This window comes from Microtus oregoni, unplaced genomic scaffold (genome assembly GCF_018167655.1).
Source record: "Microtus oregoni isolate MIOR12 unplaced genomic scaffold, Mior012 000011F_ref0000422, whole genome shotgun sequence".
NCBI lineage: Eukaryota > Metazoa > Chordata > Mammalia > Rodentia > Cricetidae > Microtus > Microtus oregoni.
The window spans coordinates 17,883,445-17,905,882 of record NW_024543070.1 but is presented as its reverse complement, the minus strand read 5'-3'; the positions used below and the strand labels follow the sequence as shown (position 1 = coordinate 17,905,882).

Below are 22,438 nucleotides of genomic sequence, written 5' to 3'. Positions count from 1 at the left end.
TTTTGTCAAGTCCTTCTTGAGTCTAGACAGAAGGGCACCAAGATTCCTAAATATAGAGGTAGCAAACTTAATGCGACCTTCGTGTACCCCCAGGAGGCTGAAGACCCCTGAAAAAGACTAGGAGGCAGAAGTGGCCTCCTGGTACAGCAGATGACCAAACATCCACCCAGAAGCCACAGGCCTTATTTGGAGACAGCAGGTTCATTTTGAAATAAAAACAGTATTGTTATATATCTACGTGTACAAGACGGAGGGCTCCTCCCCTCCCCGCTCTCAGCTCTCCTTCCTCCATCCTTCTAGGTGTCCTCTTTCCTGACACCATTCTCTGAACTTCTTGTGTCCAGTGAAGTCCCTTCACTCAGACTCCTGCTCCTCCATCAAGGGGTCTCAGCCCTCTCTCTCCTCCTGCACCCCAGCTCACACTTCCTGTTGCAGCCTGACTAAAGCCAAGTCCTACCCTAGTTCACACCGACAGAGCAGGGTGCCAAGTCAGCCAAGCCTAGTCTCTAAACCCGTCTTAAGCTCCCCCATGCAGCACGGTTTTATTCAGGATTTTGTATCTCCCAGGGATGTTCTTCCCCTACCATCAACTATGCAAACTCCCCTTGATCCATCTCTCATGGTTTTCTGATATCCCACCTCCTGCTCCTTTTAAGCCTTTTCTGGGAACCCTACCTGGATACGTGTCTGCCCTCTAACTCCTCTTCACTGCTACCCTTCTTTGTAGTACACAACTTAGTACCCTTGAGCAGGATAGGACAAATGCCACCCTGTCCATTTCCCGTGAAGGGCTGCGCGCAGAGGAAGCGTTCAGCTATTTCACCCTCCGTGGACTCTTCTCCCACCCGAGTCTCCCATCAACAATAGGGAGTGGAGCGTAGATGACCTGGCTTCAGAACCCTGCTCCGCTACGGACGCTGGTCTTGGAAAATTACTAACACGTCTGTACGTGAGTTTCTGCCTTTGTAATAAAGAAGATAATAGCAATATTCATTCCTCATGGCTATTATGAGAACTACATGAGTTATCTTTTATGAAGTGATTTGAACGGTGCCGAGAATGTAACAAATGCCACATAAGTATTTATTAAGCAAACAAAGTCATCATTTTCCCCATAAAATTACCTTTCCTTGTAACTATTTCGTTTTCGTTAATGGTACTATTATCACTTTCATCTTTCCACAGTCAGAGCCTTGACCTTTTCAGCTCCTTTGTGCCCACTGCTCAGCTCAAACTCAGATCTCCCAGTTCTGGAGAGAAAATACTAGGAGTGGTGGCACACACCTTTAATCAGGAGGCAGAGGCAGGTGGCTCTCTATAGGGCTGAGGCCTGCCTGGTCTACATAGGGAATTCCAGGATGGCCAGGTTACATACAGAGACCCTGTCTCAAAAAAAAAAAAAAAAAAAAAACAACTAGGAAAGAAAGAAAATATCTAATTTACCCATCTCCTCCTCATGGCTTCAAGAACTTTATGACTGCACATTTAATCTCCAGGGCACGGCAGCCGTCTGCTCAGAATTGTATGTATAAAGCATCATGAAGCATTCTTTTCTCCGTATATATCTCGGCCCCAGCGCCTACAATGGTGTCCTATCAACTGCAGAGCCAGGCCTGAATTCCTCTGTCTGCCCCAAAAGACTCTCTTTAATCTGGCCCCACCCCACTGTCTTAATCTTATCTCCCTTTATCTTCACTTCAACTGCATTAACCTCCTCCTCACGGTCTTGTGAGGGTGTCTTGCTGTCTCTACTTCTGCTTACATGGTTCTCTCAGCCTGGCGGTCCTAACCCGGTTCTCCTAAGACCCTCTGATCCGCTCATTCTCCAAGGCTAACCCCCAGTTCTAGCTCCCTCCTGCAGACTTTGCAGCTGTATTTGCTCTTCTGTTTCTCTGAGTTCTAGAGTCTCTTTCAACTTCGTATCTCTATTGTGCCTTGTGCTTTTATGCTACGTTGTTAGCCTGATATCTCCAAGTAGACTTTAAAGCTCTCAAAACGGAGAAATGTAAATAATGTAAATTCTAGACTGCCCCCCCCCCCATATCTTTCAAAACACTAGCAATCAAGGAGAAAATCAGAAAACAAAGCGCCTCCTAGGCTAAGAGGTATTTGATTTAGAACTTGCCTTTCCCTTCTCTTTGGAGACAGGAAGTGGATGAGATCAAACTGCATACCCTTCTAGCCTCTCCTATAAGCTGTGACCACAGATGGCATGGCACCTCTACCTGGGGGGATTTGCTATAGCCAAAAATCCTGTTCTCTCTGTGACAAACGCCAACAGTCTCTGTAATCTAGCTGCCATATGGTTCACTCAGCCCTGGAGCAAAATCAGTTTCTCAGGAATGTCAGAGAGCTCAGGCAGGCTAACTCTCCTGGCTACAGAGTACTCGGAGGTCACCTTGAGCTGGCCTTCGCTGAAACACAACCTCCAAGGACGAACCAAAGGCCAACCCTACAACGCACATCCAACAGCCACAGAAACACACATCCCCAGCATCTACCCTTTCTCTAGAATCCAGCCTCATGAACCTGGCAAATGCCCTCCTTCCACACTCTTGAGACTCCCCTAGACGAGGCAGCAGGCAAGGACAGAGAGAGGTGTGGAGAGAGCTGCCAAAGTCAGAGTTGAATTTCTGTTTTTCTAGTTTCTAGTCCTAAGGGCTGCAAAAGCATAAAACGGTTTTATTGTGGAGCCGGCTGCCCCAAATTAGGAGGGACTGTCCCCACTTTCTGATTTCCCCCATTCTCCCTCTTTTGTGGATTTTGCAGGCAGCAGGAGGTCATGCCCCCACCATCTTCCTAGATTGCCCCAACCCCTTCCATGCAATTATCACAGAAGGCTGCTTGTCTCTGATACTCAGAATGGAATAAGGGGAAGCCTGAAACTGAGAAGAAATGCAGTGTTCCAGATATCCAGACTTCCTCCCAGCCTAGGATTTTGCTAAAATGTTCAGAGGAAAACAATGAGCCCATGTGGGCTCTATTTTGGTGCCATGCCACTTACCTAATTGGCTTAAAAACACTCTCTTCCCCAGTTCTCACAGCTGAAGAAGGAGCCACGATTTGTCTGCTGAAAACAAAGCCTGAAGTGTGAGTACAACCTGCACAAGGTCACAGGGAATGCAGTGGCTGAGATGGGGGCCCCCAGGAGGATGCTCCTCCCTTAAAAAAAAAAAAACCAAGCAACTGTCAGGGCCTGAGCTAAGGACCTGTAGCCTGATGCCCTAAAGACATACGCTGCCACTTCTGGTGGCCCTGATTCAGACTACAAATCTGCCACTACCCACTTGCTACCAGCCTCTGTTCACACACGTCCCCACCTCTGTAGCGAAGCAGGAAGTGCGGAGTCTCAAGAGGACCCTGGATAAATCGCCTGTGCTGAATGAGCCTTCTCTCACCTTGGACTAATAGCACTGTCCTCTCTCTCTCTCTCTCTCTCTCTCTCTTTCTCTCTCTCTCTCTCTCTCCCTCCCTCCCTCCCTCCCTCTCTCCCTCCTCCATCCCCAAGGTCTCAGCTGTATTGCTCTTCCTTGACTCAAGCAATCTTCCTGTTCAGTGCCCTGAGTAGCCAGGGCCACAGGGATTGGCGGGTGATGTGAACCAGCCTCTTTGGCTTTGTTTCCTTGGGTAAGGAACAAGTAGGTGCCCCACGGAGGCACACCCTTCATTTCCCCATCAACTCGTACTTACTGTGCTATATCTATATGTCACCATGAAGGTGACAGGGACACAGTGGTATACAAAACCAGGAAGTTATCATTGCCCCTGGATAAAGATGCTGCTCATAGGAGTGAGTAAGAAAAAACCTAAAACATATGTATAGACATAGTGTTTAGCAACAGTATAAAGAGCAACTACAATAATGAAACAAATCCAGCACAGAACTTTGTACCCACTTTCATCGAAAGTGACTATCTCAACTGACATCACATATTACCTCTATACCAATCTCCTTCTGTCTTATACCTGATGGCCAGTTCTGAGCCCAAGGTAAAGTTCTAAGGTAGCTCTTCAAGTCCCCCAAGCCATTGTTAAGATATCTTAAGGCTCAAGAAAGCAAAAATCCAACACACGCTTAGCAGCAACTCCATCCTGCACGTAAGAAGCCCACAGTGCAGAGAACACACTCGGCCTTCCTTCCCTCGTGGTATGGGGAAGCTAAGGACTGCTATAGAGACTTGAAAATGCTGTGAGGTGCTTTAGGGTCTCAGCTGGGCATGGATGTAGAAGCTAGGAACTGACCGGATAGGGAGAGTGCCCCAAGTCACAGAGAAAGAGCAGAGGGCCAAATCCAAAATAAAAGAAAGAAGAAACAGTGGACAAATTGGAATTCTCAAGCAGTGCATTTTGACTGTAACAGCGTGAGGGCGAAAGCGTGAGCTAAACGCTTAGGAGGTGGGAGTTGAACTGTGGAGCCCTGCATGCCCTGTAGAGGTTTCCTTTGTTCCATGGGCAGTGTGAAGAGGTTATTGAAGATTTCCAGTTTGGAAAGAGAGATCTCATTTTAGAAAGCCAATTCTAACAATAGGGAGTAGATAGGAGAGGGGAGAGGCTCGCAGCTCTAGTGGCAATCTGGATGACATACGATACCCAGCTAGAGAGAGCATCATCAGGGGACGCCACAGAACTAAAAACTGCCATGTTTTGTCAATGGGCTGCATTCAAGGGATAGGTGTGAAAAAGATGCCACAGATGGTTCTGATATTTGTTTGGGGAACTTGATAGGAATTGTTATGGAAAGAGAGGGTATCCTAACCACAATAGGCTACGATAAGAAGCTGCTGGACTCAACTGTAGACCCCCCCCCCCACACTCCAAAGATAAGAGGTAATGCCTCTAAGAACCTTGAGACAGACAGAAAGACCCACTTAGACTTTTAGGATGTGTCTCACTTCTCCCTGGAATAGGAATCCCATTGACCCAAAAAGCGTTGTGCACCCCACCCCACCCTGCCCACCAAACAGCCTCACCAGGTGTTCAGTGTAGGAAACAGTTTCTCTTGGTAAAGCTTGTGGCTTTGGTCCACAGCCATTTGTCTGGAAAGTCACACACATTAGGGAAGAACTGTGTCAGCAGAACTGCCATCAACCTTGAGGGAAAAGGGACAGGCTGCAGAAACGCCTTAGCTGCAAACACAAGTTACATTTGTGGAGAAGGAAGGCAAGGGCAGGACCAGGAACCCCCTGGATAAGACAGCGGGAGGCACTCCAGGCGGCACTGATGCACTCCAATGCCAGCTGCACATCAGAGCTGCTCTTGAACTAAAGACAGATGCTCTCTTTCCTAAATGGAAACACATACCCTAGGGAGACGGTAAAGACATGACCACTGCAGGCGATGTGGAGACTAAGTTGGAACCTAGACTAGGAAAATCAGAATGAAGCCCACAGGTTGGCTAGCAGCATCGCAGCAGTGCTGTCGACTTCTGGGTTTGACCGTTTGCATCACTTAACCGCTGCACAATTTGGGGAAGCTGGATGAAGGATATTTGTGGATACTCCACTGTGCTTGCGGATTTCTTATAAGTCTGGAATTATTTTAAAACTTGGAATGGCAAATGAAGTTATTTTAGAGTTGGGAATGGTAGTGTCCTCCTGCAAATCCCTGCACTCAGAAAACTGAGACAGAAGGACAGTGAGAGCCTGCCTCAAAAAGAAGAGTGATTGGGCCGGGCGGTGGTGGCGCGCGCCTTTAATCCCAGCACTTGGGAGGCAGAGGCAGGAGGATCTCTGTAAATTCAAGGCCAGCCTGGTCTACAAGAGTTAGTTCCAGGACAGGTTCCAGGCTCCAAAGCTACAGAGAAACCCCGTCTCAAAAAAAAAAAAAAGAGTGATTTTTTTCCAGGTGGTGGTGACACACACCTTTAGTCTCAGCACTCGAAAGGCAGAGGCAGGTGGATCTCTGTGGGTTCGAGGCCAGCCTGGTCTACAGAGCTAATTCCAGGACAGCCAGAGCTACACAGAAAAACCCTATCTTGAAAAACCAAAAACAAAACAAAGAAAAAAAAGTGATTTTAAAAGGCAAGCCTTGCTGTTTTTCAAGAGTCGCACACAGCAGTTATCCCTTTCTGTCCTGCCTGTGTTTGGTACAGAAGTGATATTTGTCTTTTTAGTTCCCAGCCTTTGGATCAAGAAGGACAGCACTAGATTTAGCTGCCAAAGCTGAGGGGCCACATTATAGGAATCCCATCTACATCTGGACCTTATTTGCATAATGAAACCTGGACCCTGAGAATAAATAGGATTGTGGTGGGGAAGGTCTTGGGTGGGGGGACCGTTTTGCATGTATGGGAGTATGTTATCCGTGCCAGCTGGCAGGCAATAATGCCCACACATCCTTTGACACCCTTCCACCTGCAGACAGAGGGGATGTCTCCTACACTTGAATCCAGAAGACGTTAGAAACCCTTTTCTAATAAGCTGAATCTTGTGGGTGTGATATGTGGCCACACAGCTCTGCTCCTCATGTAGTTAGGAAACTGAGGGAAGGTCCCCCCTAACTGAGCTAACTTAGCTAACCCAGAGCTAAGAGATGGTGTATAACTAATAATTGGTGCTGGCCTAATCACTGCAGCAATGGATAACCGAAACAGTTTGCCAGGAATGGTTAGAAACTGGAACCAAACAATACGAAGAGACTTTCCCACATTGAACATTTCCTTTAAGCAAGCACTTCCCATGGAGTAGGGCCTCTCACAAATACTTGAGGTAGCTGCAATTATTGGTTCTATTTTACAATGAAGGGACCCGAGGTTAATTTGCCCCAGATGATGTAACTGTGGAGTGATGGAGCAGCATGCACTCGGTTGACTGAGAAGTCAGTTGCAGAGCACACAGTTCATCCACTACTAGGGACAGGAGAAACCTTCAAAACAAGTGACACAGTGGAGAAGAGGCATAAGGACAGCCCCTCAGGAATCCGACCCTTTACAAGGTGGACAGCAGAAGAAGAGCCCACGGCTGGGATGATGTGAGACGGCAGGAGAGGGAGAGAAAACACGTAAGGACATCAGAAAAGCCAAAAGATCTCCCTACCTATATTACCACTTGGGATGCTCGTGGCAGGATCCACAAACCAGCTCAGCTCTTAAGGGCAACCAGATAACTGCAAGCCTGCATGGAACCCTTTCCCCCAAATTCATAATTGTGAGTAACAAACCCTTCACAACATAGTTATCTCTGGAGCATAAAATCAGAGAAGGGTCCATTGGGCTACTCTCTGTTACCAGGGCAACACTATCCCTTCTCTGTCTTTCTCTTGCAATCACCACACTCACCTCTTCTCTGGAATGATCAGGCTACTGTTTAACTTCAGAGATGAAAAAAGTAAGTTCTCTCCCCCTCTCTTTTTGGGTTCTGTTTGTTTGTTTCCAGACAGAATTTCATTATGTGAGTCTGGCCGGCCTGGAACTCACTCTGTAGACCAGGCTGGCCTCAGATTCCCAGAGATCCACCTGCCTCTGTCTCTCGAGCACTGGGATTAAAGGAATGTATCGCTGTGCCTGTTATAAGGCATAGGGCACCAGGGATTGAACCCACAGCCTCAGGGAGGCTAGGCAAGCACCCTAGCAATGAGCCACATCCTTGCTTGGCCCAGTGAGGAGCACTGAACTCACTGGAGCTCGCAAAACCAGATGTTTTCCTATACAAGAAGCTCCTCAGCGTGCACTGATGTTTTAAGGACTCCTCCACAGAGTGCTTCTAAGACCAACGCTTTCAATTTTCACTTCTGTCTAACAGGCTCTGGGCCTAAGGAAGATCATTTGCCAAAGACCCCAGGCCCTTGGCACCACCCAGAAGAAACAGAGATGGAACAAAGGTAGAAGCAGGGGTGGTGTTGGCCAAGGTGGAGACTGTTCCCTCTCCCTTCCATAGTTGTCTGCCCTGATATCTGCTGAGTACACAGCATGCATGGCAGGAACTACTCAGAAATTTTCCACGGGAGAATGGAGACTACCATCCCCTCGTGGGCCCTCTCCAGCCTACATTCCTAGCAACAAAGGATTGCATCAGATGAGGTGGTGTCTTGCTGAGCCCAGGAGGCAGAAGCACAGCCTAGGTCAGGATGCGTTCTCGCGGATGATGTGACAGGCTTCTCCAAGAATGCCTCTCCCATATGTCTAGGTCCCACTTGAGAGGAACCAGCTTCTCCAGAAGGGCACATGATGGAGGCAGGGTCCCCGGCAAAGAGTCTTTCTTAAGCCCTGAGCTTGTTGAAGAGAAGTAAAAGATCAAAAAGACATTCATTGGCTTTAGAGTATCTCAGTGAAGGGGTCACTTAAAGCTTTAGTGACCAAAGATCCACAGCACTGGGTCTTCTCGGTGTTGGCCTGAGCCACCTAGGCTGAGTCCTGGAGGAGCCATCTGGAAGGGATCAGTGTCAGTATCTGGCAAAGACAAATTAACATACATGCTACTAAGAGGCCAGTGAGCATCACTAGCGATGCAGGCAGGTCTGTTACAGGCAGTTCCACCTGCCTCCCATCCCAGGTCTGCATCCCACCTTCCAACAGAGACTATGAGATCTAAAAATCTAAGGAAGGGTTGGGGACTTCACAGAAGAAATTTCTGGAATTTTTTTTCTGCTGTTTGGTTATGTGGCTGAGGAATGGTTGTTGCATTTAGGTTCAGAGTGAGAAAATCAGAAGGGCTGAGCAGGAAGGTGGGTGGTGGAGGAGCCCTGGGCATCAGGTAAAGGGGGAAGTGAAATCCATGAGAAGAGGCGGTGTATAGGAAACCAGCAGGCCAGCACACACCTGTAAGTCAGCAGATGGGCTGCAGCAGGAGAGAGAGAGAGAGCTAAGACTAAAACATAGCTAATTAATTAATTAAATGAGAGCGAGACAGACAGAGAGACAGACGGAAAAAGTAACTTTGTAACAGTTACACAGGCTGCCTTTGGAATCCCCTGTACCCTTCCAAGGAAACTCTTCATTTGTGGGCTTTGGGTTCACTCTGACAAATGGATTGTGTCGTGGTTTGAGATTTCTACCATCCCTCTTTAAGAAAATTCTTCTTGCCGGACAGTGGTGGCACAAGCTTTTAATCCCAGGACTTGGGAGGCAGAGGCAGGTGGATCTCTCTGAGCTTGAGGCCACCCTGGTCTACAAAGTTAGTTCCAGGACAGGCTCCAAAGCTACAGAGAAACTCTGTCTTAAAAACAAAACAAAACAAACAACTTTTTTGCAATATCTTTTTCCTGCAATTGCATCAACTTATGACAAAGTCAGGAGAGCTGTTGCAGGCACAGTCTTGCTGTTTTCTCTCTCCCAGGGATGGATTCAGACAGGACGATCACCTACTTAATCTGCTGGTTCCATCGCGGCAGAAAATAAACCCTTCTGGCCTCTCTAAATCCACACGGAGTCTACCGGAAGAGAGTTGTCAATTGGTGCTTATGAAGCTTATTGCTGGTCTCAGTGAGCTAGAAGGTGACACTTTGAGAGTCTATGCCCATGGCCCCAGGCACCAGTGGAAGAGACTGAAAGAAGGCTGAATTCCAGAGCATCCTGTGAGCTCAAGGCCAGGGGTCTGCAGAACTTGGTGCTGTGCTGGAAGAGAGTTCCCCTTGGAGAAACTACACCAGCTCCCCTGATTTCCCATCCAATGTTTCAACCAAGCAGACATAGAGAATGCCTCACCCAGGAAGTGGAGAAGGGATCCCATGGAGAAACATTAACAAGAAATATAGTTAATGTGCTCTTTAAAAATCAAAGGATGGATCTGAGAAACTATGATTTCCAGAAGTCCTCAGGTTGCCTACTAGGTGTAAAAAAAAAAAAAAAAAAAAAAAAAAAAAAAAAAAAAAAACAGTAACCTCTGAACGTGAGCTCTTAGCCTCTTAGCTTACCACAGAAATGGTGCCTGGCCATGCCTCTTGAGGCATTCATCTTGAAGCATGAGCAAGTGAGATAACTGGACACTCCTGTGGAGACTAGAGTGTGGACACTCCTGAGGAGACCAGAGTGTGGACACTCCTGAGGAGACCAGAGTGTGGACACTCCTGAGGAGACCAGAGTGTGGACACTCCTGAGGAGACCAGAGTGTGGACACTCCTGAGGAGACCAGAGTGTGGACAGACCAGAGTGTGGACACTCCTGAGGATACCAGAGTGTGGACACTCCTGAGGGAGGCCAGAGTGTGGACACTCCTGAGGGAGGCCAGAGTGTGGACACTCCTGTGGAGACCAGAGTGGAGATTATTTGGAAAGCTCGGGTGGCAGGAGAAAGTGGTAGATCTCTCAAAACGACAACTAACCAAGACAGAAAGGAAACTCAAGCCAAAGTATTGCCATATGTGAAGAAAACTGTCAATAGAGAATTCTAAAATTCAGGAAGAAAAGGTGGGGGATGGGGAACTGCTTGCAAGAGTATGAATAAATTAGCCAGGCGTGGTGGTGCACACCTGTAATCCCAGCACGTAGAAGACAGAACTGGGAGGATGGATGCAAGTATGGGGGCTCCTGGCACACATAGTGAGTTCTCAGCTAGACAGAGCTGCACAGTGAAGACCTGTATCTAACAATGATGACACCATGCGGAGACCATGGGCTTTCCAGACAAACACTGGGCTGAAGGACGCCTCAGAGCTGAAGTGCTGCCCTTAAGGAGAAAGCTGCAGACTCTTTCCAGAGGGTTCTCGTCTCTTGGCCTGAACTGTCACTTGAGAAGTTTTAAAATGTGTTTAGGCCAAAGAGCAAACAGGCAGATGTGTGTCAGTTAGTGATGCTGGTGACGGATTCTAAGACTGCAAGACTAAGACCTGAACAATTCTTCAGGATTTGTGGTCAGCCAAGGACCCCCAGGTTAATAGTACCCAACAGAGAGAAAGAACCCAAAGCAAGAAGTCTTGTCTTGTAAATATCTAAGAAACAAAATTTTATAATTCCAGAGTTTACTTATCAATTAACAAATTACTTAGAATAAAATCAAATGCACGGACTCTAAAACTGTCACCTGCCACATGACCTCATTTCCTCTCTGACTATGGGCAGCTATCAGAGCTGCCCCAACTTAGGCATGAAGGGGCCTGTCCCTACATCTTGAAACTCCAAGTCAAATCAGAGTCAGTAGGAGACCCTGCTTTGAAACTACGGAAACTTTTGGCCATGCCCAGCAGGGTCTTTCAGCAACTCCTCCTGACAGCTATAAAATGTAAGCTACAATGTGCTGAAGTCAAAGCAGACCTGGCAGGACTACAACAGTTCATTCACCCCGGAAGCATGAGGAGATGTTTGGAGAGACACTGACAAGCCTGGGTCTTAGACTTCTTGTTTGTGAAACAGAGGAAAAGCAGTATTTACTACAGACGTCCCCCCAAAGTGACCACAACATACTCACAAGCCCATCAAGATTGCATATTTGGGCCCTCCACGAGATTAGCATCCACACCCAGGACTCCTACGGGCTATCCTAAAACAAGACCTCTCTCACGCAACCCATTTTCCTCTCTCTTTCCCACCACAAATCCAGCCCGGTAATTCTCAAGCTCAGATTAATAGAAACATCTGGGTGTGTGCTCAGTATACTTCTAGAACTTGAAATTTCTATTTATCCACTCTTCCTGTTTATGTTATTCCAGGTTAGTAAGAAGAAACATTTGGTCAGACTTGGTAGCACACATCTTTAGCCCCAGCATTTTGAAGGGCATTTTGAAGGCAGAGGCAGATTGATTTCTGTGAGTTCAAAGTCAATGTGGTCTACATAGGGAGGTCTTGGCTAGTCAGAGCCACATAGTGAGACCCAATGAAGAAGAGGGAGAGGAGGAGGAAAGGGGTATGCTATATTTATGTGCACTATCTCTTTTAATAGCCATAGCAATTGTATTAAATGACCACCACTCCCATTTTATGGGAAACTGAGACACAGAAAGTAACTTGCCCAGAACCTCCAATTTGGAAAACTCAAAAGGTCGTTTCCAAGTCCAGGTCCACCTGACCGGGAGACTGAAGCCCTGGGCCATTACACTGCATTTAGTAGGATTCTCTGGTTTTACAGGAAGGGCATATTTTCAGAAACCTCATCTGACATCTAATTAATAGTGAAAGACTGGATGTTTTCCCCCACGAACAGAAAAGGCTGGCTGCTCTCAGCACTCCTATTCAACATTGTACTTGGCAGCCCTAGCTGGTGCAATAAGGAAAGAAAAAGAAAGAAACGGCAAACAGAAAGGAAAAATTGAACTTTTTTGCTGACAACATAATCATGTGTATAGAAAGTCTCAACAAATCCAAAAAGAAAAATGTTACTGGCACTAAAAAAAAAGTGCATTTATTAGGGTCACAGGATATACAATCAGCATCAAAAATGGAAGGGTGGGGGTTACAGCTCACTGGTAGGTAGCGTGGTTGTCTAGCATTCATGAAGACCTGACTTTTAATCTCCATCATCACACTCAAGAACTGCTTTTCTATAGTGGGTCAGCTCTCTGTATCCGCGGTTTCCGCATCAACAGACTATGTGTCTGGTGTAGCTCTGCCTATGATCGCTACTTCTGTGTAGAACACATGCAAGCTTTCATCTTGTCCTTACTTCCTAAGCAATGCAGATCAACAACTATTTACACAGCTTTTACATCATATTAGGTATTATAAGCAACCTATTGATGACTAGGAGAATATAGTAGGTTATATCAAATGCCATAGCATCCATAAGGGATTTAAGCACCTACAGATTTGGGTATTAATGAATGGTCATGAAGCTGGTGTTCCTTAGATATTAAGATGCAAATGTGCCAACAATGAGTAACTGGAAAATGAAATCAAGTTAATAATACCAGTTATAATACCATCTCCAAACATGAAACTATTAAATTTGACAAAGTATACACAAGCCACATTGCCACATTCATGGATGGTTTTTATTTGTTTTAGGCAGAGTCTCTCTGCATAGCCCTGTATATCAGGGAACTCACACTGTAGACCAGGCTAACCTTGAACTCAGAGAGATCTGCCAGCCTCTGCCTTCAGAATGCTGGGATTAAAGTCGTGTGCCGCTATGACTGTCATACACTGTTTTTGGTTTTGTCTTTTTATTTTTTGTATATGGGTGTTTGCCTGTATGTTTGCTTATGTACCACTGTGTGTGCCTGGTGCCCATGGAAGCCAGAAGAAGGAGTCAGATCCCCTGCAACTGGAGTTATAGCCAGTTGGGAGCTACCGTGTGTGTGTGTGTGTGTGTGTGTGTGTGTGTGTGTGTGCGCGCTGGGAATCGAACCTGTGTCCTTTGGAAAATCTGCCAGTCCTCCTAACAGCTGAGCTATCTCTCCAACCCCCCAAATTGTTTCTAAACTAAGACTTCAAATGCTGCTTACAAGCACAGGGCACTATCACCGTACGCCACCTTTCTAAGCTCCTTAAGTATTTCTCCCTTTCTTTCATGTCTTTCTGCCAACCACGGTCATGGCCTTCTACTACCGAGAATGCTGCTCTCTGCGTGGAATTGACTTTAATTAACCAATTCATCTCTTTATCTTCCAACCATTCCTACCTCATCCGTCTCTCATTTTTGGAATCACATCCCAAACTGCTCCAGGAAATTTTGTCAATTCTCTAACCGATACAGCCCTCCGTCTCTTTATGATGCCCTCCCACCCATCCCCAGCACTGTGCTGCCGTAAACGACATTTCACACAATCTACAGTGACTGACATTTCAGACCATCTAAGCTACACATGCGTACTTCAGAACTGAAAATTCACCAATGACAGGATCTATAGCCAATTTGTTGAAATAAACATCTAAAGGATAAAAAAAATTAATTCCTTTTAAATAACAAAACCTTTGGGACATGAATCACATTGCTGTCACAACAGAACTGATGCTGCCCTGACTGTTGCACAGACTGGGTACATAGCCACGTGGTGACCTTCCTTTCATTCAATTCTGAGTTAGTTCATTTTGGTTTTTGTTAGATGGGCCAGTACCAAGATCAAGGCCAAGTAAAACATCCCAGACTAATGGACAAGGACAGTCCATTCTCAGTCTTCATAAACCAGACAAAGAGGAAGGGGGGGGGGGGCGGCAGTGTCCTTAAACAGGGTAGAGAATCCATGAATGACTTAAATTTAGGGAAAGAAACCATAAAGGACTACTTTGCATCCAGCAAGATCACAGAGGGTAACCTGATGTCATTATCCTGGCACGGGTCTGTATTGCGAGTGGACAGAGAAGCCCTGGGGATACCTGTACCTCTGCCCTTCTGGAAACATCTGCAAGGGAAATGAAATGTCAGCCACTTCTCACCCACCTCAGGAGGCCAGCAGCACAGCCGTGTCCTGAGCAGAGGCTCACAGAAGAAGCACCAGCTTTGGAGAAGCTGTACCTCTGTCCCAGAAATGGTCCCCAGAGAGGAATTTGGCTCTCGCTGCATATACAGAGTGGGAGGGGAATGTGACTGTAGATTGAGCTCATATGCCACACTCTCCTTGAAGCAACTAGCCGGGGGGCGGGGGGGGGGGGAGTCCTGGATTCAACTTCACTTCATAATTCTCAAAAGCATCGCAGCTGATTGGCAGCAACTGATTTCAATCAGCGCAATCTGTCTTTTCACCCCAGATTGGCCAAAGCTTCCCTGGCCAAATCTTTGCCTGGCTTCTAGCATGTCTGGTTTCTTTATGTTATTCTAATGCCCTCAGATTGTCCTCCATGTCTGCCCAACTTCTTATAGACTTGCATGGCGCGCTAGCTCAGCAAGATTAATCTGTGCACATTGTTATTTTCTTACTTATTAATTAGTTAATTTATTTATTTGGTGTATTGTGTGTCTGCTACTGTGTGTGGTGTGTGCATGGAAGTCTCAGGACAACTTGCAGAAGTCAATTCTCTCTCTCCCTCTCTCTCTTAGTTTTTCACTGTTGAAATCTGGCTGACCTGGAACTCGCTTTGTAGACCAGACTAGCCTTGAACTCACAGAGATCTGTCTTCCACTGCCTCCCAAGTGCCGGGACTACAGGTGTGTGCCACCACCACCCAGCAGAGGTCAAACTCAGGTTTGACAGCAGCACCTTCACTCACTGAGCCATCTTGCTAGTGGAGCCTGTGCACTGTTATTATTGAAAGAGTATAATTTCATAAAGACTAGACATTTCAGCAGAGAGTGGGTCTGAGATGTTTGGGTAGATTGGCTGAGCATTCCGACGGTATGCATGGCTTCTCCTTTAGCATGCTTGATTATGATGCTTAACAGACGTTTTTGCAGTTTACGAGGACGCTTTCAAAACAAAATTCTCTCCTAACGACGACTTGAGCCCTGCCACTCAAGAGAAAATGGACAGATCATGCAAGGATTTTATTTGGAACTGACATCTTCTTTTGTAATCTTATTTTTTTTATCCCTCTCCCCACCACATGCACACACTCGAAAGGAAAAAGATGATGCTTCGTTTTAAATTTTAAGGAACAGGTTGCTTTATTATCAAAACTAATTATAAACACGAAAAAGAGACCATCTTCAACTTTGTCGTGACACCATTTTTTAGAGTTGCCTACATCACCCCTGGAAACTCTTAAACTAGATTTTTTTTCTGTGAAAAGATTTCAAAAAGTAACTGGAATGAAAGGCTTAATTCACAGAAATGGGGAAGACAATAATTCTCATTCCACATCCATCTATCCCACCAAACTCAAGACCGGATGGGAGCATAGCTTTAGTAAAATTTATACTAACACCATTTTAACCTTTGAAAAAGGAAAACCCGAGAATATGTTGTTAAAAACTGCACAGGGTGCTGGGCACGTAGCCAGGGCTACGTAGTGAGACCATGTCTCGAAAAAAGGAAGAAAAATCTAAAAATATTTCCCAGACTGATATTGATATCACCATTCCTTTCCAAGTCAATATTTAAAACACCAAATGCCAGTAAGCCGACTCAGGGGGTGGAGTCCCACTGTTTAGATATTTGCATATTTACTTTCTCCTCTACTTACCCAAAAGGCATTTCCCTGACCTGCTCAAACATTCCAATCATTTACCTCGGTGGACATTCTAACAGTTCTCAGGTAACCAAGTCCCTCTAGCATCATCAACATACAAGCATGGTCAAATTCTGCACAGACATGGAATCTTGAGATTCCTCACATAGGGACTCTCCTGAGGTATGGACAAAAAGACTCAGCCCTCACTTCCACAGACAAGTCTTTTGGTGGCTCTCTTCAGCATCCCAGTGAAGACCCACAAAATCCACTGTCATGGAGAATCTGTATATATGGATACATCTATAGATACATATATAAGTATATACACACACACATATATTGTTTCTTAAACAGCATACTATGTATCCTTGGCTGGGAGGCACCATGCTAGGACTGAAGCTGGTGTCACCACGCCTGGCCGTGGAATGTTTTAACTGCAAAGTATCTGAAAACTGAGTTGAGATTTTAGTGTCTTATCCCAGGACTGTATTTGCTAGGTAAGATGTGGGTAAACTGGAAAAGAAAGATCTTTGACTAGATGACTTGACATAGAAGAGGACTCAGAAAATAGCAGGACCCGGGTAGTTAAGATCTTGGGTTGTAACCTGGGAAGAATTTACCATAAAATTGTCTTAATGTGGGCTGCAGAAATAGCTCAGCAGTTAAGAGCACTGACCGTTCTTCCAGAGGACCCGGATTCAATTCCCAGCACCCACATGGCAGCTCACAACTGTCTGAAAATCCAGTTCCAAGGGATCTGACACCTTCACACCAACGCATATAAATTAAGATAAATAAATCATAAAAATTTAAAAAAATTGTCTTAATGGCAAAGTTAACAGTCTCTATCTACTTTAAAAAAAAACAATTAAACACTACGAAAACTGCTTTTTAGAGAAAGACACATTTCAAAACGAAGCAATGTTTACAATTGTTTAGGGCAGGGTAGCTGGGGGCATGACAAGGGAAAACTTACACTCTATAGTCTGATGTACTTGCTGAATTTTGAGACATAAAAATATGTTTCTTATACAAAGAGCATAAGTGTAGCTTCATTTTAACAACAAGCTGTTACTAGAGAATACAGTTACAAAGCCCTGGTTAATGAAGGCTGGCAAGACGGCTGCAGATGCCTTGACGGAGCTACAAGGAAGTTAGTCATTTAGACCATAAACTGGAAAGATCCCAAAACATTTGCTAATCAAGTAGCTCTTTCATTTGCATTTAAATTTGGGAGGGGGTGTGGCAGCCTACCTCGTCCTACCCCCACGAAGCTTCTTCTCCAGCAGGACCTTTCTTCCCCGCCTCTTAGGTCACTTTAGCAATCAGCAGCACAGTGATTAAGCCTAGGGTCACCAAGTTCTCTAATTGATAAGGCCTCGGGGGGGGGGGGGGGGGGGGGGGAGGGGGGGGAGGGGGGGGAGGAAATAAGGAAAGAAAATGGGTTTCCATGGTGACGCGTAAAGACTAATGACAGACTCAGTTGCTCCCCTCTGCATAGAACTTGGTGCCACAGATCAGAAAGTTGAGATTGTTTCAACATGAATCTGGAAGCTTCTTTTATGAGTTTCATCCACATAAAAGAGTATCTAAACTAGACGTAGTACCAAACACTGCCAGGGGCAGTGAGGAGGACAAAGAAGATGCTATTTCTGTTCCACAAATTGCTCTCTGCAGAGGAAAGCAACCACCCAAGAAATAATGGCATTAGGGTGGCAATTCGGTCCCTGAACCTATAACCAAGCCCCTGGCACTGGTCAGTGTCTAATCTGGTTTCACTTTCCCATCTTCTAGCTGTAGCACAGCTGGCTCCCCAGCTGGCTGGGAAAGAAAAGATTCTACAAATAAACATCACTTTAAAAATATGCGACCACTTTTGCTATACTGAGTTCTGTGAGCCACCTTCCTCTAATACGTGAATCTGGTTGCCAGATTGGTTTCCAAGTCCCCAGAAGCACACCTCACACTGGAGGACCACAAGTCAGCAAGTCCCAAAAGAGGCCGCTGTCTTCTTTTCTGCTGCCTCCTGAACATATTCAATTAGGAAATGGCTTTAAAACATATATCCGAGAAAGTAACAAGACGGGGTGTAACTACACCAAATAACGTGTGAGCCCCTCTTACAGCAGAGAACTGTGTAAAGAACAGGACACACTTGTGGCGTGGCACAGTGTCACACTGTCCCTATAAGGCCTTTGTAGTTCTACCTCCCCTTTCCACAGAAGGCTCAGAAACATACCCATATAGGCAAATTTCTTAGAAATGCAAAGATTTTACTCTTTACCACTAGAGGTAGTCGTTTTGATTAATGCTATACATTGAATCTATAAAAGATGCCCCTTTGGTTAGGCATTGCTTTTCCAGACAGACCCCTAGTTACCCTCTGCCTTAGATCACAGACTCTCAGGCCTCTCTCCACAGTTGCACCCAACCATGATGAGGACCTTTTGGGAAGGATCCAGGATGATCCTTGGGTCGATGTGACTGTGACTGAGAAGTGTGCTTTTAAGCACAGTATTCTTCCATAAGGTAGCACATCATCCCCACATCCCCTCCCCAAACACAGTTTCAAACACCTCCCCAGGAACCACACCTCTGGAGCCCAAACAGCTCAGAGCTGAAAGTGACTGAACAAAGTAACAATTCAACCCCAGTTGCTCAATGTAACCGCCACAATGACAGCTTCCAAGTGCCAGCTTCCCTATTTTGCAATGGGCAAATCTGCTCCAAGGAGAGAATGTTCCCAATGACCCTGTGGCCCACAGGGCTTTCTTTAGAATAGAAAACAGAAAATGAATGTGTTAGCTATTTCCTGCTGAGCACAAGGAAGGTGTTGTGGTTAGTTAGGCTCATTCTGTTTCCTCATTTAATATGCCATTACAGCACATGTTTTCTTTAATCTCATAATAGAAAATAAGATAATAGAGCTTATATTCTTCTGCCACACTATCTCCAGTTCCTAAAGTCTCCTCCTCTCACAAAAACGCCCTTTAGTTTCTCATCCTCTTATGTAAAACTCCTCTGATGCCTATCTGTACACTATCATCCAAGGCATAATTTTTTGTATTCTAAAATATTTACTGCCATACTCATTCCTGCTCCTCGATAATTTATGATGTGTGAGGGCCTTCCCTTTACAAGTGATTGCAGTCCTAAATTTATCTCTGCAAGAACTATACTACACATAAATAATACGAGATGCCCTTAGTCTAAAGCAGAGTATATTTATGACTTCAAATCTTTCATGATCTTTGCTATTCAACTGTTGTAACTATTAAATGCTCACGCAAACAACCAAGGTGCAAGGAAGGAGACAAAGGCCAGGGAAGCCTGTGTGATAATAATTGACAATAGCTATCAGACCCTAAGCAAGGATCAAGAGGAGGAGCACACTGTATGAATTCAGGAGCAATTCATCAACAACCAACAAAAGCTGTCCTTGGACAAGGTTCAATACCTGTTTTTACTATCTACTTCCCACTGCAAGATACAGTTAGTTCCACAATTCCCCAAGAGACCTCAGATAAAGTACTTAATAGAATTAAAAACGAGAAGAGAGAGAAATTCTTAGCTGATCTCAAGTCGTCATCATAAAACTTTTCAGAGCATAAACCCAAATTTAAAAAAAAAGCAGGCAATAATATTGCTTAGAATAATAACCAAAAACCAAACTGTAAACTGCTGTCCTTCCCCAAGCTTCTCTCTCCATGCTAAGACACTTGCAAGATTCTTCTCATTAAAGTGATCAGGGTTTGGCACAGTGCTTAGATACACTCCCACAACTAACTGTCTAAAATTTGCCTCTTAGAGGAGTAGGGGGAGGGAAGCTTCCAAAAGCCAAAGGCATTGATTGCTCTAGAAAGATGAAAGCAGATTTTCCATCTAGCTGTTACACATATTTTTTTTATTTTATTTTTTGCTAGTCAAGCCTGTCTACGCTACCCAGGTTCAGTCAATAAACTGGTAAATACACCCACTTCTGTGCGAGTTCAGGAGCTCTATCACAATTCAGGGATCCAAGAGTCCTGGGTTACACTAAACGCTGCAGAGTCAGCCTTTAAAGAAATGTCTTACTGAGAAATCAGTGGGACTTGGGGACAACAAGACAAAGATGTTAAAGTGTCATTTCTTGACTTCCGAATGGGAGCCCTTCACCCTGGGGCTGCACAGATGTGCAGGCTGGTGTTTCTTTTATAATCACCAGCATTCCTGTACATCACCCAACATTGGGAAGATAAACGCGGTCAATACACACCGCCAGGAAGGTGTCAAGCTGAACTTCAAACATTCAGCCAAAGCAAGTTACTCTCTCCTCACCACCACCAGGACCAGGTAAGACACTTCACAAACTGCTAAAAGAGTGTCTGCTGGCTGGTGCTGGGGGCTAAGAAGGGACAGATAAACTACTCGCTTAGCAAAACAGGCGAAGCACGACGAAGACAAAAAAAAAAAAAAAAAAAAAAAAAGCCCAGAGACATACGGAGAACGGAAAACAGTAGCAGAAAAAGTCCAACTCTCCCTGCGCCAGCGGTGTGGATGAGCAGAGCAACGAACCGGGAGAGGAAGGAGGGGGCGGGGGCGATCATTCCCTAGGAGAACTTGTAAGCGGAGGCCTTCACAGCCTGGGAGTCTGCCCAGCTGCTCCTGTAGACCCTGCCAGCCTGGCCAAGGCAGGCCCCCGGGAGCGGAGCGAGCGAGGCTTCCGAGGGTCACTCCTGACTCACTGAGCCTCAGGCCAGCGCCGCCCGGACCTCACCGTTTTCCCTTCCGCTACTGGGCTATGATGGCAGCTTTCCAGCCCCACATGCCATACATCAGCCGCAGATCCCTGTTGGCACAGGCCAGCGCCTCCCCACCAGCTCTCGCCCCTAGCACACACTTTGAGCCTTATTCTCCTTCTCCCCAAGCCCACACCCTCACCCACCCGCGACCGGCGCCCTGTCCAGGGGCGGCCCCACCCCCCGGCGGCCGAGCGCTGCCAGGCCTGGGCACCTGCGGCACCTCTCCGCCCCACCCCCATCCTCCACCACCTCCCTCCTCCCCCCCTTTCTCCAGCAGAAGGAGGGGGCGACTCACCGCAGTCAGTGCACAGGATCTTGCCCACCTCTTTCTTGATGTTTTTGCCGTTAGGGTCGACCGGGGCAAAGGCCGTCTTAAAAACTAAGGGCTGCTCAGTGGGCTCCAAGAAAAAGATGTAGCGCTGGTTCCTTTCGAGCGGCACACAGGAGCCCACGCTGATCACCTGCTCGCGCTGCAGCCCCCCGCTCCGGAGCGGCCACTTGTCCAGCACCTTCACCAGCGCCACCCGACCCGAGGCGGGCGGCTCGCGGGTGCTGTTAGAGCTGGAGCCGCCTGCCGGGGTCAGTCCCTGTACCTTGCCCTCCACCACCACGGGTGCCTTGTACGCCTGGTCCTGCACCGACTTGAGGCTGGGCGAGTAGCAGGCGAGCGACACACCGAAGAGCAGCATCGAGAAGCCGGGGGCCGGGTCGCGCCTCATGCCGCCGGCGGCTGCGGCTCGCGAGCGGGCGGCGGCTCTCGGGGCTGCGGGGCTGCGGAGCTGCGGCTGCGGCTGCGGCCGCGGCTCTGGGGGCGCAGCGGGACGGGAGATGCTGCTGCCGCTGTTGCTGTTGCTGCCGCCGCTCTCGCTGCTGCTGCTGCTTCTGCTGTTGCTGCTGCTGCTTCTGCTGCTGCTGCTGTTGCTGCTGCTGCTGTAGCTGTAGCTGTAGATGCTGCACCGAGCCTTCTCCAGTGGCGGCGGCAGCGCTGAGCAGCAAACCTGCCGCATCTGGCCAGGCCATTTGGGGGGCTCCGCCGCTCAGCCGCCGCCGCCTTGGGAGGGGAAACAGAGCCCTCTGGAAAACCGGAAACAGCGTAACGTTAGCGCCTCGAAGCCCTCCACCGGCAGCCCGGGGAGGTGGCCCAGCCAGGGCAAGGGACAGGCGGCAAGTGGGCCGCGATGCGCAGCCCGGCGCAGCGCAGCGCTCCCTCCCTGCGCGCCAGGACTTGGAGGAGGATGCGGAGGATGGGACGCCCGCCCACTTGCTCTCTCGCGCCCCCTCTATCCCCGGACCAAGTCAGGAGCGTGGCTTCTGCAGGGGAAGCTTGGAACTGCACTGCTTTAGTGCCCGCCTTCAGCCCGCAGGGGCGCGGGAGGAATCGTGCCACCCTTTGCTCTTGGGATTTATAAGCATGACCGTGAGGTTTAGTGCCGCGAGGAGAGGGTGGAGAAACGTAGAGGCTTCTGATAGCATCCCAGGAATAGGGGTGTAGGACACAGGGCGTGCCCCTGTCTTTAGCCCTAGGCTGTAATTATGAGGGAAGTAGCCAGGGCCGGGATGGAGTGCTTGCCTCCAGGGCTGTCTTCTTCCCTAAAGAGGACCCTGGAAACAGCCCCCCTAAGAGTCCACCTGCTCGACCCTGCCACCGCCTGGTGGCCGCTGGATATTTGAGCTGAGACAGATGATTCCAGTCCCATCATTTTACAAGGATTAGGGCCACAAGAAGTCTTGTCTCCAGAGGTAAT

General features: G+C 47.2%; 1 protein-coding gene across 2 annotated transcripts in view; it reads right to left on the bottom strand.

Annotated features, from left to right (window-relative positions):
- The window catches only part of LOC121453281 (pro-neuregulin-2, membrane-bound isoform-like), a 184,950-nt gene extending 163,051 nt beyond the window's left edge, over positions 1-21,899 (bottom strand). For both annotated transcript variants that reach the window (XM_041659915.1, XM_041659914.1), the window contains exon 1: positions 20,989-21,899. In XM_041659915.1, coding sequence (XP_041515849.1) covers positions 20,989-21,700 — 712 coding nt within the window. In that variant the 5' untranslated portion in view covers positions 21,701-21,899. The remainder of the gene's footprint in view (positions 1-20,988) is intronic.
- Between the last annotated feature and the right edge of the window lie 539 nt (positions 21,900-22,438).